The sequence below is a fragment of the Impatiens glandulifera genome, chromosome 3, assembly GCF_907164915.1.
Source record: "Impatiens glandulifera chromosome 3, dImpGla2.1, whole genome shotgun sequence".
NCBI classification, from domain to species: domain Eukaryota; kingdom Viridiplantae; phylum Streptophyta; class Magnoliopsida; order Ericales; family Balsaminaceae; genus Impatiens; species Impatiens glandulifera.
In genome coordinates this window covers 49,799,727-49,818,578 of record NC_061864.1, presented here as the reverse complement: position 1 = coordinate 49,818,578, position 18,852 = coordinate 49,799,727, and the positions used below count along the sequence as shown (strand labels likewise).

At 32.3% G+C, this 18,852-nt stretch overlaps 2 protein-coding genes across 3 annotated transcripts; both read left to right on the top strand.

The window, feature by feature from the left end:
• The first annotated feature begins 1,195 nt into the window (after positions 1-1,195).
• LOC124929084 (DNA-directed RNA polymerases IV and V subunit 2-like) lies at positions 1,196-11,874 on the top strand. 2 transcript variants are annotated; one of them, XM_047469352.1, is made up of 8 exons: positions 1,196-1,399; positions 2,224-2,797; positions 3,730-3,942; positions 5,146-6,029; positions 6,910-7,201; positions 8,564-9,523; positions 10,147-10,418; positions 11,126-11,874. In XM_047469352.1, exons 2-8 carry the CDS (start codon positions 2,237-2,239, stop codon positions 11,625-11,627), a joined length of 3,684 nt encoding a protein of 1,227 aa, XP_047325308.1. In that variant the 5' UTR covers positions 1,196-1,399; positions 2,224-2,236; the 3' UTR covers positions 11,628-11,874. The 2 variants fall into 2 exon arrangements, with proteins under 2 accessions (XP_047325308.1, XP_047325309.1); XM_047469353.1 differs by having other exon boundaries at positions 2,219-2,797.
• A 2,264-nt stretch (positions 11,875-14,138) lies between these two features.
• On the top strand, positions 14,139-18,828 carry LOC124929518 (transmembrane 9 superfamily member 8-like). The gene is made up of 7 exons (XM_047469899.1): positions 14,139-14,317; positions 15,440-15,604; positions 15,692-15,801; positions 15,874-15,982; positions 16,572-16,684; positions 16,795-16,948; positions 17,454-18,828. The coding sequence occupies exons 1-7, from the start codon at positions 14,210-14,212 to the stop codon at positions 18,609-18,611; spliced, it is 1,917 nt and encodes a 638-aa protein (XP_047325855.1). The 5' UTR covers positions 14,139-14,209; the 3' UTR covers positions 18,612-18,828.
• Positions 18,829-18,852: the final 24 nt, after the last annotated feature.

Here is an 18,852-nt window from a genome sequence, read left to right as displayed (position 1 = left end):
TATGTTGATAAGATATGAATTTGTAGAAAATATTATCTTAATAAGATAAAAACATGAGAAATAAGAGTAAGACAATCTCTCCTATGTAGTGAATCTTACATTTGACGACACCATTTGAACGATTAAATAAACTTTAAAAAATTATTGGTAATTATTATTTACAATGTATTAGTATAATAGTATTTATAGTAAAACAAATAGTAAATAAAATGTTACACTAAATAATATTTAATATTAAACTCTTGGGATTAGTGGTACAAGAATTTCAAGAGTCTAATGGAGTTACTTAAAAGTTTTATTTTAAGAGAGATATTCAAATTGATTCTTGATCCTTGGTTGAAAATGTTATAATCTTTAATACAATAAATTATTAATAGTATCAATTACCCAAATTATTTTAATACTTATCAATACAAATTTTTAAAACTGTAAGTCTGGTATGATTTGTTGTTTGTTACTGTAATTTGTTTTAAATCAGATACTCTAAGGTCGTTGTAAACTAGGGACGATCTAACTTTAATTTTGATAATTTCTCTCACTTTTAAACTTTTTAATAAAATGATGCTAAATTGTTTTAAAAAAATAAACATATTAACAATTATTCATATTTATTCCTTGTAAAATATATAGTGTGTTAAGTAACTTGTGTAACTAACACCTGAACATATCTTATAATTTATCTATCAATCTTCTATTTCTATCCTACTGTTTGTATTATGTATTTCTATTTTTCCCACAAGTACAATACTTTAACAAAAACAAAATGCTTTCGTAAATTCATTGATAATTGAGGTATAAAATTCTTTGTTTTAGAGGAGAAAATGACAATAAGAAGGTGAAATGTTTGTATTATTTTTTTTTATAAAAATAACTTTAAAATAGATGTTATATTTTCTTTTGCTATTTAAATTGTTTACCATATGTTAACTCGGGTCACATTTATCGATCCGTTTTATTATAGGTTTTCACATTTTTTATTCGTTTTCATTTCAAATCATTATATCGATCTCGATCATGAAACCAATACAAAATTATTACATATTATATGTATATTAGAGTACAAATATTATGACAATATGTGTTTATATTGTGACAATATATATATAATATATTATTTAGAAATTTACACACAATCCCCAATGTACACCATTTGAAATCCCTAATTTTCTTCATTCCTTTTATTACTTGTTTTCATTTTGCTCTATTTCTTTTCCTTAATTCAAAGCTGAGTGCGCTTGTTTGGAAATTCTGGAACCCTTCTCACTGCATGTCCCAAAGTACTTAGAGAGAGAAGGGGCAGAGAGAACGGTGGAGAAGAACCCTTGAAAGACGACGCAAGCATTGTGTATTTGTGCTTTCGTTGAGTTTGAGTCTTTAGATTTCAACAGTATTCACTCAGGTAGGTTTTCCCATCTCATATCTCTAACTATCAACAATGTTCATCTTATTTCTTTCCATTTCCGGCTACGATCTATGTTTTGTTCAGTTTTGTTACTGATCTTCTTAGATATTTAAGTTTTTTTGCTAATTTGTTTCTCTAAAATGAACGGAACTCAAAATCTAGTCTCATTTACTAGGTGGGTGTGCATGCATTCAGCATCTTTAGGTAGGAAATGGGTTGATGTGAAGTTTTTTTGAGGGATTTACATTTCATTCTGAATGCTTGCATGTCCTGCATATTTTAGTCTAGTTGTTTGTCTGTTGTGTTTTTGTGTAAGAGTTGAAGGATTGTAATGGGGGAAGAACTCAAAACCAAATTTCAACAGTGTTATTTGGAGTTGATAGTTGATACTTTCCCTGAAGATGATGACAAACGTTTTATTCAACATTAAAGATCTAAAAGTATTATAGAAGGTGGAGCCTGGTTCACTAAATTGCCCTTTGATTTTTTTTACAAGAAAGTGATTATATGCAATGTGTATGTCATTCCCATTTCCTACAAATTCTAAGCTTAATAATAGATGGGGGCATCTGAAAGACTAAAAAAAGAAGAGGAAATATATGCTTATGTTTCAACTAATGATAGTTCACAACTTTACTGCAACCCTTTTCCTTTTTGATAGTTGTTGTTTGCCAGTATGCCTATTGAGCCTTTCAACAGTCTGTTTGTTCAAGTATTTTAGAGGTTACACTTGGAATTCAAGATCTAAAAGATTAATGGCTTAGTTGGGGATTTATTTTGTGTTACTGAAATCTTTGATTATGTTTTTTATTCTAGTGCAGACTCCTAAATCTAATGGGGGCTTCAGATGCATTTGAAGGCCTTGGCTCATTGAGGAATGGATCAGTTAACATGGATAACGATGATATAATGGAAGGTACTAGTAGCAAGGGAGGTACTAGTAGCAAGGGAGGAGGACTGTCAACTGGACTTGATTATATGGATACAGATGAGTCTGATGGGGACAGTGACTTGGATGAATCAATAAATGACTTGAGTAAAGATCTTCTCAAGAATTTCTTTAAAAAAGCGTCAAGATCTTTCTTTGACCAATATGGACTCATCAGTCATCAGATTAATTCATATAATGAATTTGTTGACCATGGGGTCCAGAGTGCCTTTGATTCGATAGGTGAAATCACTGTGGAGCCAGGTTATGATCCATCCAAGAAGGGTGAAGAGTGGAAATATGCCTCCATTAAATTTGGGAAGGTCACACTTGATCAGCCTCGCTTTTGGACTGGTGAGAAATATGCAGTTGATGGGTCCAAAGACTTCGTGGGTCTGTTTCCAAGGCATGCTCGACTGCAAAACATGACATACTCGTCACGATTAAAAGTACAAGTCCATGTCGAGGTTAGAGTTTATTATTTTTATTGATTGCTATGTTTCATACTAAAAACTGCAACTTTTGATGGACTTTATGGAGTGTAAATTTTTTTATACTTAGTAAAGGCCATCTTTTAAAAGTATAGTGCTTAGCATTTCCTTGAATTAGTCCCTTAACTCATTCTTTCATTTGAATATTCATTTACTACTACTGCATGATTCATGTGTAGAAATTATTCGATGAAGGAGGATTGTAGATTATTGTTTTCTTTATGAAATCACTGGTTCTCCCTTTTTCCTTTCTTTCCTTAATATCTTATTTGTCATTATTGCTTAATATATTTAGATAAATTTCAAAGAAACTCTTGATTTATGAGTAATCTGTCCAAAGTTCTTATTAAATTCATTGAATCATTGATAAGCGAGCCACTAAGAAATATTGAGTCTTGCATGAGTGCAGTTTGGCTAATCTTATGGACTAGCATGTTGAGTTTCTAGGTTTACATGGAATTCCTATTACTAACTATAGAGTTACAACAATTCGTAGTTTAAATTTAGTAGTTATGATTTTGTATTAAGTCTAGTTTAAACTGATACAAAACCATATTAAATTTGTAGTTCCGAGTTAAAAGATGACCCACTTCACCAAAAAAAACATGGCTGAGAAGATAGAATAATGAGGGATGAAACACTCACAAGAATGGCCACAAGGCCTAGATGAGAAGAGAACTATTCAAGTTCATTCAATATATTCAAAGCAATTACATCCTACTACTTAAATAGAACATGACTTAACTACTTTTTAACTAATAACATAACTACCATTAATTACTGTTAACTGCCTTCAACTAACTATCTATGTATTATTTATACAAATTATATTTGTCTGCCTGTACTGTAACACAACTTTTGGATTGTTGGTACAACTCAGTTTAAACATGTTATTGTTGACATTTTAGGTATACATCAAGAAAATTGTCAGTACTGACAAATTTACGACTGGGAAAGAGCGATATCTGGACAATCAAATCAAATTCAAAGAGGATAAAGAAATTAATATTGGACGTATTCCTGTTATGGTCAAGTCCAAATTATGTAGGCTGAATGGAGTTGAGAAAGGGGATTGTGATTTTGACCATGGGGGTTACTTCATTGTCAAAGGTGCAGAGAAGGTGAGAGTTCCCATTCAGTTTTAATTTATAATTCATGTTGCCAGTGGTAATAGTTTTGCTTGTAGATTAGATGATATTGTTGTTGTATATAAATTCTGTTTATCTTTCTTGAAAACATAAATCCATTTATTTACCCAATACAAAAGGTTCCGGTCTGTAAGGTATAGAAATCAATCATGCAATAAATTATTCATGTATCCTATAGATTATTTGATCTGTTTTGTCACATAATTTGGGCATAAGTATGTCCATCTGATAAACTACTTTACTCACACTACTCAGTACCAATGTTCTATATTAGGTCTCCATGTTTACAAAATTTACATATAATTTTATTATGTAATTTTTTAGGTGGCTTAGATTATTTTTATATCTATAAGTCCATCTGAACTAGTTTACTCACTACTGAGTACCAATATATTTTTTTGGGGCATTGGGAAAGCTATTTTATGGAGGTATACCTGCACCAGATTCCTCATAATATAGCACCATTATGGATGATGTAGTAGAAATACAGTCCGCATGTGAAAATATATACAGTTTGGTGAGATATGACGATCTGAACGAAATATCAGTAGAAATAATTTGCCTTGCTTGTATGAGTCTCCCATATATATTTGTTGACGGGTCCTGAATATGCTATCATATTTAAGTTGATATTGAGAACCCATTTGGAAACTAATATTTTTTCACACTGTCACAATCACGTTTTTATTGAAATCGCTAAACCTAAAATTGGAATGTTTTTCTCCATTTGGTTTAAGATTTTTTGGATCATGATCTAGTTATTGTGTGATTTTATTGTTTCATTTGTGATATACAAATTATTTTCTTATCGCGATGCAAGTTATAGTGTAATTTTGCTTCATTTTTTTGGTATAGAGTTTTTTTTCCCTGGATTATGTTGGATCATGATCCAAATTATTTTCTACATCATGTGATATTTGACAAACATAACTAATTTTTTCTGGATTGTTATCAACATGAAAGTGTTGATAACAAAACAGCCCAATGTTGATGAGAAGATCATCTCCGACATCAGTCAAATGGGAAAGCTCAACTAACCTTTTCCAACTCTAGTATAAATTCAGAATTTTTTTATCCATCTATTATTATCATTCTTCCTTTGCAAAAAAATCTGAATTTTGCTAAGATGTTCTTGTATTGATTTTGTCTAACCACAACACTGATCGTCTTTTGCAGACCTTCATTGCCCAGGAGCAACTATGTCTGAAAAGACTTTGGGTGTCATCTATTCCTACTTGGTCTGTGGCCTACCGTGAAGTTGCAAAGAGGAGAAGAGTTTATATTAAACTTGTTGAAGCTCCTCTAATTGAACACATTAAAGGAGGAGAAAAGGTCCTCTCAGTATACTTCTCTGTGACTGAGATGCCCATCTGGATTTTGTTCTTTGCCCTAGGTGTTACATCTGACAAAGAGGTGGTGGAGCTGATTGACTGCAATATTGAGGATAAACGCATAAGAAACATTCTTATTGCATCTATTTACGATGCAGACAACAAATGTGAGGGATTTCGTAAAGGGAAAAGTTCTCTAACTTATGTTGATAGACAGATTAAGAATTGCAAATTTCCACCTCAAGAACTTCTGGATGAGTTCTTTAAAAATTATTTATTTCCTGATCTCAAAGGATTGAAGCAAAAAGCTCGTTTCCTCGGATACATGGTGAAGTGTCTATTGCAGTCCTATATTGGTCTTAGGAAAGTTGATAACAGGGATGACTTTAGAAACAAGAGGTTAGAGCTATCTGGAGAACTGCTTGAACGTGAGCTTCGAGTTCACATTAAACATGCTGAGAGGCGTATGGTGAAGGCTATGCAAAGAGATCTTTATGCAGACCGTACGCTTCGTCCTGTTGAGCACTATTTGGATGCCTCTGTTATTACGAATGGTATCAACAGGGCCTTTTCAACTGGAACATGGATACATCCCTACAAGAGGATGGAAAGAATATCAGGGGTAGTTGCAACACTGAGGCGCACAAATCCTTTGCAGGCAATATCTGATATGAGAAAGACACGTCAGCAAGTTTTATATACAGGGAAGGTTGGTGACGCCAGATATCCGTAAGTGGTTTGAGCTTATACTATTTCACCCTTGCTCCAAGCATAGGATTTTAATCAATTGACTTTTAGTTGGCTACAGGTCTACTACAAACTTTTTAGGGTAGACAACAATCTGAATAAAGCTTGTCATTTTTCTTTTTTTTGGAATTAAAGGAGAGAACTAGCATTACACCCCACAGTCATGCCCCCCCTCCTAAACTCAAAGCTTGTCATTATTATTTTGTAGTTGTAATGGTAGGATTTGGTTAGAGCTTGTCTGATGTAGGTTTGTTTTATTTATTTTAAATGAACTGTTATTTTTGGGTTCAAATTTGTTTGATGAAAAAGTAGATGATTTGGATTGATAGAAGAAGTGATTGATGACCTGAGGGTGGTTTATTTGGATTAAATCCAAATAATTCCACATCAAACAAGCTCTTATATTACAGTTGTTTATACAATGTTAAAACTATATTCACTATGTCAGACAGTCAATAGAGAGTTCTACAGTGGTAAAATTATCTATACATCTGAGCCTTCATACAATCCTGAGAGGGTAACTTTGGGAATTGAAATCTATCCAAGGGTGTCAGTGCAACATCTCTGGTTTCTTCTCTCTCACATGCATAAATGCAGAGGTGATAGAAGTTCATTTGATTGCACATATGTTATATTCTATTTTTGTTTCCATTGCCACCTAATTCTAAGAGAAGTCTAGCATAAAAATGAGTTTGGAAAGTTTTACTTAGTGACTGCTAAATTGGTTTAGGTTTGAAGTTATCAATTAGATTCATGAAATCTCTATAACTCTCTCTGAATAGGGCCTCTCCATAATTTCTCATGTCCTCCAAGCCTGAACAGTTACGAGATTTGACTGCTTGTTGAAATTTATTTCATGCAGGCATCCTTCTCATTGGGGAAAAGTTTGCTTTTTGTCTACCCCAGATGGAGAAAACTGTGGGCTTGTAAAAAATCTGGCTATTACTGGACTTGTCAGCACAAATATGACCGTACCACTTGAAAGGATGTTGTATGGTTGTGGTCTTGAGAAGCTGATATATGAGACCTCAACCACACTTTCTGACAAGTACAAAGTTTTTCTCAATGGCATTTGGGTTGGAGTCTGTAAAGATTCTGTTTCGTTTGCAGCAAAGGTCAGGTCGAGAAGGCGTATGAATGAGGCGCTACATCAGGTTCTTTCTTGTTTCTGTGCACCATAATTTTGAGAGGTCAAATAGTATTTGGTTTTCTTATAATATTTTTTATGTCTGTTTCTTTTTCCGCTGTCTTGGCATCATGTCCTAGGACTAATAAATTTAATTTCAATGCACTGGATTTTTCAAAATTTGTATGATCTAACAGGTGATCGGTTAATGCTTTTGGAAGGTATGAGTATTAGCGGTTCAGTTGAGTTGGAGCTTGTTTGATGTAGTTCTTCTTTTTAAATAAACTGATTTTTTGGAAAGGAATAAACCTTGTTTGATGAAAAAGTGGATTATTTGGTGGTTGTTTTAGTTAAATAACTAATATATCCTTTGTATTTAATATTTAAAATGTCATAAAAATAGAGTAAGGGTAATTGAGCATTTTAGCCGATGATTTAAATTATTTTGATTGATGATGGGATAAGGGGTTATTTGGACCCTTCATCATGCAAGGCCTTAGTTTTTTAACCGAAAAATAATCATCTAAACCTTTGGCATTGCTTTTCAAATCAGCCTCTGTTAGTGATTTGATATTATTCTATGTATGTTTGCCAATTTAATTAGGTAAGTTTCATTTTTTCCCCTTTCAAAAAAAAAAATACTAGACTTACCCTTATTAAATTAGCAAACATACATTGAATAATAAATACTTTCAATTTTTATGCATGAACTCAGTTCTTATATTATTTATTTACTTTTATTTTGAATTTAGGAAGCTAGCACGACCCCCAACAGTCATGACTCCTACTTCAACTTAAACATCAACTCAGTTTACTTTCAATAAGCAATATTTGCTAATAAATCCCTAACATATAGTTAAATAATATAAGCAGAATATTTATTATTATCAGGGTGTCATGCTTTTGTGCTATATTTTCTTGCATGTATATTATAACTTTAATCTAATCTAGCCGTCCATGCAAATTACATTGTTACTCATGTTTTTGGTGGTGACCTTTTCTTTGCTTTCTAGATGTGAAGCATGTTTACTTACAACATGCTAGAAAATGGTACATTAATCTTGAAACTTGTTTAATGTAGTTTCATTTAAAATAATATGTTTATTTGGGTTAAATGGCTGAAATATATTTTGTATTTGATATTTTAAAATGTTATAAAAAAATTATGATAAGGGTATTTAGTTGATGATTTGATTGATTATGTGATGAGGGGAATCCAATAACACTTCAACAATTAAGGCCGATATCTTATTTTCTGTCTCTTGTTTTTATTATTTTTTAGTTCATGATTTGATTGATTATGTGATAAGGGGAATCCAATAACCCCTCAAGAATCAAGGCCTATATCTTATTTGCTGTCTTGTTTTTATTATTATTTTTCTTTGTCTAGATGGAAATTAAAAGGGATGAGGAGCAGAAAGAAGTACGCATATTTTCTGATGCAGGAAGAATTCTACGTCCCCTCATTGTTGTTAAGAACTTGAAAAAAATTAAAGATCTAAAAAATAAAGATCAAACATTTCAGTATCTTCTGGATAATGGTATAGTTGAACTGATTGGACCTGAAGAGGAGGAAGATTGTCAAACTGCTTTGGGGATCAAGTACCTGTTCATGGAAGATAAAGGAAGTAAGCGTCCAACATACACTCATTGCGAACTCGACGCCTCATTTCTATTGGGTTTGAGCTGCGCCCTTATACCGTTTGCCAATCACGATCATGCAAGGAGAGTTCTTTATCAGTCCGAGAAGCACTCTCAGCAAGCCATTGGCTTTTCTACTACAAACCCAGATATAAGAACAGATACCAATTCTCATCAACTATACTATCCTCAGAAGCCTCTTTTTCGAACCATGCTTTCCGATTGTCTTGGAAAGCCAGGTCATCCTTTAGGCCATAACGGAATTGTGTCCAGGCCTGAATTTTTCAATGGACAATGTGCTATTGTGTCTGTTAATGTCCATCTCGGGTATAATCAAGAGGATTCGATTGTGATGAATCGAACTTCGATGGAACGTGGAATGTTCCGTTCAGAACACGTCAGAAGTTACAAGGCTGATATTGAAAACAAGGAATCGTTAGGATCGTCTGGAAAGAAACCGAAATTCGATGATTTAGTTAGCTTCGGAAAGACACAAAGCAAAATTGGGCGTGTTGATAGCCTTGACGACGATGGGTTCCCTTATATTGGAGCAAGTCTCCAAAGTGGCGATATTGTAATTGGAAAATTTGCGGCATCGGGTACAGATCATAGTATAAAGCTTAAGCACACTGAAAGGGGTATGGTTCAAAAGGTTGTCTTATCTGCTAATGATGAAGGGAAAAGTTTTGCAACAGTATCTCTGAGACAGGTAAAGCTAAAATTGCTTTAAATTTATGCAATTTCCTGATATCAAATTTAAATTCCCATATACTTCCAATTAGTTAGAATGTACATCCTATCTTCAAATCCTATTAGCTTTGGAGGTTCTTTTGATGTGGGTTTATTTTTATTTTTTTAATTGGGCCAAAACATTCTTAGTATTTATTAGTTTAAAATTTTATATAAAGTTATGGTATTTTAGTTGATAATTTGATGGAATAATTGCTTGATGATGGGATATTGTCAAACAAGCTCTTGATTGCTTTGGAAGTCATGGGTGGTATGAATCTCATTTTATTGTTATATAAGGGATTGTTTGATCTGGGCTTATTTCTGAATAATCTGGTTTTGTAAGAAATAGTCTTGTTTGCTGAAAAGTTGTTTATTTGGATTATTTAGGTCAGATGATCAAAATATCCTTAGTATTTAATAACTTAAAATTCTATAAACAAATTTTTTTATTTGAATGATTTAATGAAAGAAGTCATTGATGTGGGATATTAGTTCACCCTAAGTTCATTCTCGGCTCTTGCCAAAACTGGTAGGGAATATGTTGTCTAAGTAGAACCCTATTATTAAAACAAAGTTGATTCTTCTGGACTATTATTGCAGGTTCGAACTCCATGTCTTGGAGACAAATTCTCCAGCATGCATGGGCAGAAGGGTGTTCTAGGATTTCTGGAGTCACAAGAAAATTTTCCCTTTACAATTCAAGGAATTGTTCCTGACATCGTCATAAACCCTCATGCATTTCCGTCTCGTCAAACTCCTGGTCAACTGCAGGAGGCTGCTTTGGCAAAAGGAATTGCCTTGGGTGGCAAGTTTCGATATGCCACTCCCTTTTCGACCCTTTCTGTTGATACTATAACCGAGCAACTGCACAGGTTTGTCTTCCTCCTCGATATATGATGAAAAAGTGGATTATTTGGGTTAACTGATATTTTAAATTGTTATAAAAAAATGAAGTGTATTTTAATAGGTGATTTGAATGATGAACTGATGGATGATTGGATATAGGGTTATTTGCATATAACCTTTCATCAAACAAGCCCTTAGTCACATTAAACCATTTTTTTGCTTACTAACCCCTTTTATCTTTTATCACTATAGCCTATTTCTATTCATTTCCCTTACAAGTTAAATATGTTTTGACATAACAAAAACTGAAATGATCAAACAAGATTAAACAAGCTCTAGGGGTATAAATATATTTAAAAATATAGAGGATGTTTTGGTTGATAATTTGAATGATGGAATTAACGAGTAGATTGTTAATTGTATAGTGGGTTATTTGAAATTAATCTCAAGAGCTGGTTTGATGCAGTTTTGTTTCTCTTTTCAAATGTTGAAGCTTGTTTGATCTTGTGTTTTTAACTATATTCTTTAAACTATCAAAGTAATTAATTCATTGACTAAATACTATTACTTACCTACAAAATGACATTTTAGTAACCCAAATAATTAAAAAAAAACACTTTTTTAAGAAACAAGCTTCATATAACCCACCACAAAATGACTAAAATATCCTTTATATTTAGTTGATGATTTGGTTATTTTAATCTATACATACACTGTATTGTGCATTTGGCAGTGCGGGATTTTCAAGGTGGGGAGGAGAAGCGGTATACGATGGCCGAAACGGCTTAAAAGTAAACTCACTCATATTCATTGGCCCCACAATGTACCAACGTCTAATCCACATGGCCGAAGACAAAGTGAAATTCCGCAACACAGGTCCAGTCCATCCGCTAACTCGACAGCCAGTCTCAGACCGAAAGCGATTCGGAGGAATTAAATTCGGTGAGATGGAACGCGACTGTCTCATAGCCCACGGTGCATCTGCCAATCTCCACGAGCGTCTCTTCACTCTAAGCGACTCATCTCACATGCACATTTGTGGGAAGTGTAAGAACGTAGCGAATGTGATTCAACGTGCAGTTGCTGGTGGAAACAAGATCAGGGGTCCCTATTGTCGGTTTTGCGAGTCCGTTGAAGATATCGTGAGGGTAAGTGTACCCTATGGGGCTAAGTTGTTGAGTCAGGAGCTCTTCAGTATGGGTATTTCTCTCAAGTATGAAACTGAGCTTTGTTGAGCTGAGTCAGAGATTAAAAACAAGAAGGGGTTTTTGGTTTTTGGATTTTGGATTTAGTGTTTATGTTTTTATCTTATTTCTGCTGCAAACTTTAGTGTTTTGTTTGTATATAAAACAGAAAAAACCTGACTTTTGTTAAAGGCTTGGTATTGCCTTTGCTCTGAACACCCCCCCTGGTAGATGAAGATGTTTATTTTGAATGTTAAAACTTTCTTTTACTTTTAAAAACAGCTTCAATTTTGTTTGATTTTCTTTTTGTATAGTTATAATTTAGTTAGATTACATTTATTGATCCAAGTTTATACTATTATAAAATAAATTAGGCCAAATTTATATGCTCTGCTTGTTTGTTTTTTTATGGAAATAAATATATAATTCTTAAATTTAATCATTGGATCAAGAGTTTTAGAATACATCACCAAAATATGTAATATTTTATAAAATTTGTAATAAATAATAATTAAATTTGATTAAAAATTGGTAATATAAATTTAAAATTTTAATATAGTTATAATAAATTAAGCATTTGTTTATTGTTCACTAATAATTGATAATATTAAATAAAATTTAGTATCGTATTTTAATAATATATAGTTAACTCTAATAATGGTTGAAATTTATAGGTTTATATTGCAAATTTAATCACCTCAATTTAAAACAAAAAAAAATTATTCATTTTAAATTGTTATCCATTAAGCAGACAAAATCCTATTTAAAAAAACAGAAAAAAGTAAAAATATTGGTTTCTAAAAAAATCAAATATATTATTGGATTCTTATTAAAAATGTTTTATGTTAAAATGAGATATTAATAAAAATATTTACAAATACATCTTTTAAAAGGACATAAAATTAGAGTACAATTGTTTATGGCGTGTTTTCTTTGTTTTTTTAAAAAATTAATTAAAATCAATTTTCAAATCAATCAAATCACTCATTTTATTAATTAAATTATTAAAATATTCTCTATTTTAAATTATTATTTTTTTTATTTTATTTATATATATCAATATCCTTTAAGTCTTTTTTATCAAAAATAATTATCACCTCCTTAAAATATCCCCATTATTATTTTTTTCTCACTCTAAGTTTTTAAAAAAACGTGAATCCGAATAAGGCATTAGTTTTCTATTTTCTATAAGACATTTCCTATATTTTGTAGACTAAGCTAAATAATTCATTAAATTTCTAGTGACATATTATTCTTTGTAATAATTGATCTTCTATTATTATATAAAATTTAAATTTAAATAATTTGTTATTACTTTCTCAAATATATAGCAATTATTTTTTATCTAAAATAAAATTTTAATTATTAAATTATTTATTTGTATTTATAATTATATATAAAAATATATTAATCCTCTTTTTAAAATAATGACAATAAAAAGTGGATATATCTAATCTCTATGAATTTTTAGGTTCGAGTATGTTAAATGACAAATTTTGCTCGACTGATTAATATGTTAAATGTGTTTAATCTGCGGGGATTTGTTACTCGTGAAAAAATATACTAAATCATATAAATTTGTACATATTTATATATTTAGTTATAGTTACTTATGGAGGAGTGATAAATGAAAAAATTTGGAAAAGAGAACATAAGGAGAATGACATCTCGTTGGTAGAAACAAAAGAAAAATATTTTTTCATTTTTTCAATCAATCAAATTATACTATGTCATTTTTTTCCCCAAAAAGTACATATTTATTATAATACAAAATTGGTAAGAAGATGAACTATTCATGATAATAATTAAATATTATAATATATATATTAATGATAAAATTTGTCATGAATTATTCTGAGATACCATTAGAATGATTATAAAAATGTTTTAAAATCAACATTTTCTTGTTATTAATTTTTAATTGTCAGCAATATTAAAAAAAGAAATAACTTTGTAAGAATATTAGCTTTCTTAAAAAAATAAATTAGAAAAGTTTTGAAAAAAATTAAAAAATTATGCAATAAATTATCTAATACTTACCTGTAAAAAAACATTTTATAACACTTTATATATAAATTTAAATAAATAAAAATTATAAATTTATTAAAAAAAATATTTTTTATTTTCAAATATTAATTTAGATTAAAATAATATATATTATTAAATTTAATAACATTAGTAGAAATGTTTCCAAACTATTCTAAAAAACCATAGAATAGATAAATAGTTTTCTATGATGCATACAAAATGAGTAGAAAACAGTTTGTGCTTACAAAATTTATAAATTTATTTTCATACATTTTTTGGTAAAAAAGAATTATAAGGGTCTTTTCTTAATTTCAAATAACTTGTCGGCGGACCGGACCGAATATGCAAGGGTTTATTTTCATCAATTTGTCGGCGAACGAACCGGAGGGGGGTAAAAAATACAGCTGTAAAACCGTGTGCTGACGTGGCGTAAAGAAATCGGTTAAATGTCCCATACTGATGCGGGTACAGTATTAGCGGGTACGGGTTCGCTTTCTTCAATCTGATTGTAAATCTACGTTTTCCATTGGTCACTCTCTTCTTCTTCTTCTTCTTCTCCATTCTCGATCTCGAATTTCTCTCTCTATCTCTCTCTCTGTATCGCCATGGGAGATCTTCCTCTCTTTCAGGCGACTCTTCTCTTCTTCTTCCTCTTCCTTGGCCATGTTTGCTCCTTCTACCTTCCCGGCGTCGCTCCTCAGGATTTTCAGAAGGTTAGTCGTTTGTTTCATCTCGCATTCTCTCTGTTATCTTCATGTTTAGCTAATTGCGGCATTTCTCACTTTGATCTAGCCATTTGGATCCTTCGATATCTGCTTGTTATGCATCTCTCTGGATCTAGCTTGTGAAATGTGTTACTGTTGTTAATTTTGACTAGGATTATACGTTTCTACATTTTACTTTAGATTTCGGAGATTTTACTCGTATGATCTCTATTCCAGTAGAATTGCATCTTTTCATTTGGAAATACGTGTTAAGTTCTAGATTTAATGAGTAAATGAACTGAAGTTTCTAAGATGTATATTACAGATTTATCAAAGTATCTAGATATATGAGGCTTCTTAGAGATGATTTGTAGACATGATGAATTTTATTATGGTAACTTACTGTTGTTAATTTTGACTAGGATTATACGTTTCTACATTTTACTTTAGATTTACAAGATTTTACTCGTATGACATCTATTCCAGTATAATTGAATCTTTTCGTTTGGAAATACGTGTTAAGTTATAGATTCATTGAGAAAATGAACTGAAGTTTCTAAGCTGTATATTACAGATTTATCAAAGTATCTAGATATATGAGGCTTCTTAGAGATGATTTGTAGACATGATGAATTTTATTATGGTAACTTACTGTTGTTAATTTTGACTAGGATTATACGTTTGTATGTTTTACTTTAGATTTACGAGATTTTACTCGTGTGATCTCTATTCCAGTAGAATTGTATCTTTTCATTTGGAAATACGTATTAAGTTATAGATTTAATGAGTAAATGAACTGATGTTTCTAAGCTGTATATTACAGATTTATCAAAGTATCTAGATATATGAGGCTTCTTAGAGATGATTTGTAGACATGATGAATTTTATTATGGTAACTTACTGTTGTTAATTTTGACTAGGATTATACGTTTGTACATTTTACTTTAGATTTCGGAGATTTTATTCGTATGATCTCTATTCCAGTAGAATTGCGCCTTTTCATTTGGAAATACTTATTGAGTTCCAGATTTAATGAGTAAATGAACTGAAGTTTCTAAGCTGTATCTAGATATATGAATTTATTATGGTAACATGAGGTAATGATACTGTTTTTACTGTCATTGGTTGCAGGGTGATCCATTGAGTGTGAAGGTGAATAAATTGACTTCGATTAAGACACAGCTTCCGTATACACATTATTCTCTTCCTTATTGTCGTCCACCAACGATAATCGATAGTAGGGAGAATCTAGGGGAAGTACTTCGTGGAGATCGAATTGAAAACTCTGTTTATTCGGTAAGTATAGTGTGTCTAATGTCTAATGTCTATTACTAACTGTTATTCACTGTGATTAATATTGAACGATCTTGTTGGCTGTTGCAGTTCAAGATGAGACAACCTCAGATGTGTAATATTGCTTGTCGGGTCACACTTGATGCCAAAACGGCGAAGGAGTTCCAAAAGAGGATTGCTGATGAATATCGAGTCAATATGTGAGGCGCTTAATATTGGAGATTTAACCTAATTTTGTTTCGATTCTGAAACTGGTTTTATCTTCCTTGCAGGATATTGGATAACCTTCCTCTGGTGGTTCCTATTCAGAGATTAGATCAGGAAGCTCGGCCCATTTATCAGTTGGGTTATCATGTTGGTCTCCGTGGGCAATATGCTGGAGTAAGTACTTTGATAGACTATTTTTTTTTCGAGAAAAGGAAATTCCTTCTGTTAACATTGGAGTTAATAGTCTTTTATTCAATATTGAGAAAAGAAACTATTACTTCTAGTTACATCTATGAATTTGTGTTTAGCACTTTATTTAAATCATCATCAACACTCTAATTATTGCATAATATCATTTTGGAATGATTATGCTATTTTACTCCAATTCCACTTTGAACAATAGTACATTCTTTAATATCTTTCCATATTTCTTCATTGCTTCTATTCTTGCTCCAAAAGTTTTATTTGAGTTCCTTTGCTTTCAAATTTCATAAATGCATGCAGCAAATGTACTCTTATATAAATTTGTAAATAATATTTTTCCTTGGTTCTCAGATACCCACTCATGATATTGTTCCATTAATCTTCATACACTTATCCAACTTGATCCAAGTTTCAAAAGTGGAAGTGCATTTGAAATAGAACATGTTCAAGTAAAAAAATGTTGCATTCTTGCTTTGGACCATACCAGTTGTGGTGAAATACTTCCTTCTTCATACACAAACATAAAGTTTACCACATGTTTTTTTTGCATTTACTGCAGAGCAAGGGTGAAAAATTCTTTATACACAATCATTTGACATTTACGGTTAAATACCATCAAGACACACAAACTGACTCAACCAGGATTGTGGGCTTTGAGGTTAAGCCATTCAGGTTAAATCATCTTTAAAGACTTTTATTTTCTACTTCTGATTCATTCAATCTCACAGCTAATATTCCTAGTTCATCATCAAATCACTAAAAAATGTTTTTTTACTATCCAGTGTCAAGCATGAATATGAAGGAAAATGGAATGAACAAAACACTCGTCTGACAACTTGTGATCCAGGCACAAAACGTACAGTTTCTAATTCGAACTCTCCCCAAGAGGTCGAAGACAAACAGGAAATTATATTTACATACGATGTTGACTTCCAGGTGATGATCATCTCATATTAGTCTTTTCTGTTTTTTCATTTGAACAAATTTCTGAATTCCTGCTGACATAGTCCAACTATGCTTTATTTATTTTTAAATATATTAGAATTAGCTAGTTTAGATATCTTAGGGATCTCCATTTAAAAAAAAACCAACTCAAAATTTGCATAAATTTGTAAAAGGGAGTCCCATTTGGAACCACTTCTGTTTGTGAATTTGAATGAGATCACATTTAAACACAAATCTAGATTCAAATTCACATCAAGAAACATAAGTGTTTCCATATAGGTTGAGCTCTTTCTCAACAAATCTAGATTCAAATTCACATCAAGAAACATAAGTGTTTCCATATAGGTTGAGCTCTTTCTCAATGATTGAGTAACCCATAAATAAAGCCTCAACGTATTTGTCAATTTTTGTTATTGTTGGTGTGTAAACGACTTGTGTTATTTTGTAAAGATAGAATTTGGGAATTGGTAAGGATAACTATATTTGCGTTTTACAGGAGAGCGATGTGAAGTGGGCATCAAGATGGGACAGCTATCTACTAATGAGTGACGACCAAATCCACTGGTTCTCAATCATTAACTCATTAATGATTGTAATTTTCCTCTCGGGAATGGTAGCCATGATAATGCTCCGAACTCTCTATCGCGACATCTCGAAATACAATGAACTCGAAACCCAAGAAGAAGCCCAAGAAGAAACCGGATGGAAACTGGTCCATGGCGACGTCTTCCGCCCCCCTTCAAACCCCGACCTCTTATGTGTTTTCGCAGGAACCGGCATCCAATTCTTCGGTGTAATGCTTGTAACCTTAATATTCGCAGTACTAGGTTTCCTGTCTCCGTCAAACCGTGGAGGACTCATGACCGCCATGCTTCTCCTATGGGCCTTCATGGGATTATTCGCCGGTTATTCCTCCTCCCGATTATACAAAATGTTCAAAGGAACCGATTGGAAACGCAACGCCTTAAGGACCGCGGTCATGTTTCCTGCCGTCGCGTTCATCGTTTTCTTCATACTAAATGCTCTCATATGGGGGGAGAAATCGTCTGGAGCAGTCCCATTTGGGACAATGCTTGCACTGTTCTTCCTATGGTTCGGGATTTCAATCCCTCTTGTATTTGTCGGGGCCTACGTTGGTTTTCGAAAACCGGCTATAGAGGATCCGGTGAAGACGAATAAAATCCCGAGGCAGATTCCAGAACAGACGTGGTATATGAATCCGGTATTCTCAATATTGATAGGAGGGATACTTCCGTTTGGAGCTGTGTTTATCGAGCTTTTCTTTATATTGACGTCCATCTGGCTTAATCAATTCTACTACATATTCGGGATTCTGCTGATCGTGTTTGTTATCTTGATCATAACGTGTGCGGAGATATCAGTTGTTCTTTGCTACTTTCAGCTTTGTAGCGAAGATTATCATTGGTGGTGGAAATCATATTTGACTTCGGGTTCGTCGGCATTGTATCTTTTCTTGTACGCGACGTTTTATTTCTTCACGAAGCTGGAGATTACGAAATTGGTGTCGGGGATATTGTACTTCAGTTATATGCTTCTTGTTTCGTATGCGTTCTTCGTTGCCACGGGGACTATTGGATTCTACGCTTGTTTCTGGTTCACGAGGCTGATTTATTCATCGGTGAAGATTGATTGAACAAGGTACGTATACGATAAACAAAACGTCTAATATAGTTTCTTATTTGAGCTACTTGTAGAGGTTTTTTTTTTTATTATGTAAGTTGTTTCTATTCATATTTTGTTTGGACTTATGAGGTTTTGATATGATTTGATTCGATTCAAACTTGATTGCTTTGGATTATAAGAAGGAACTTGGTTAGGGGTTCTTTCTATATCTACTACTACAATATTATGAATTATTGAATAGAAAATAATGC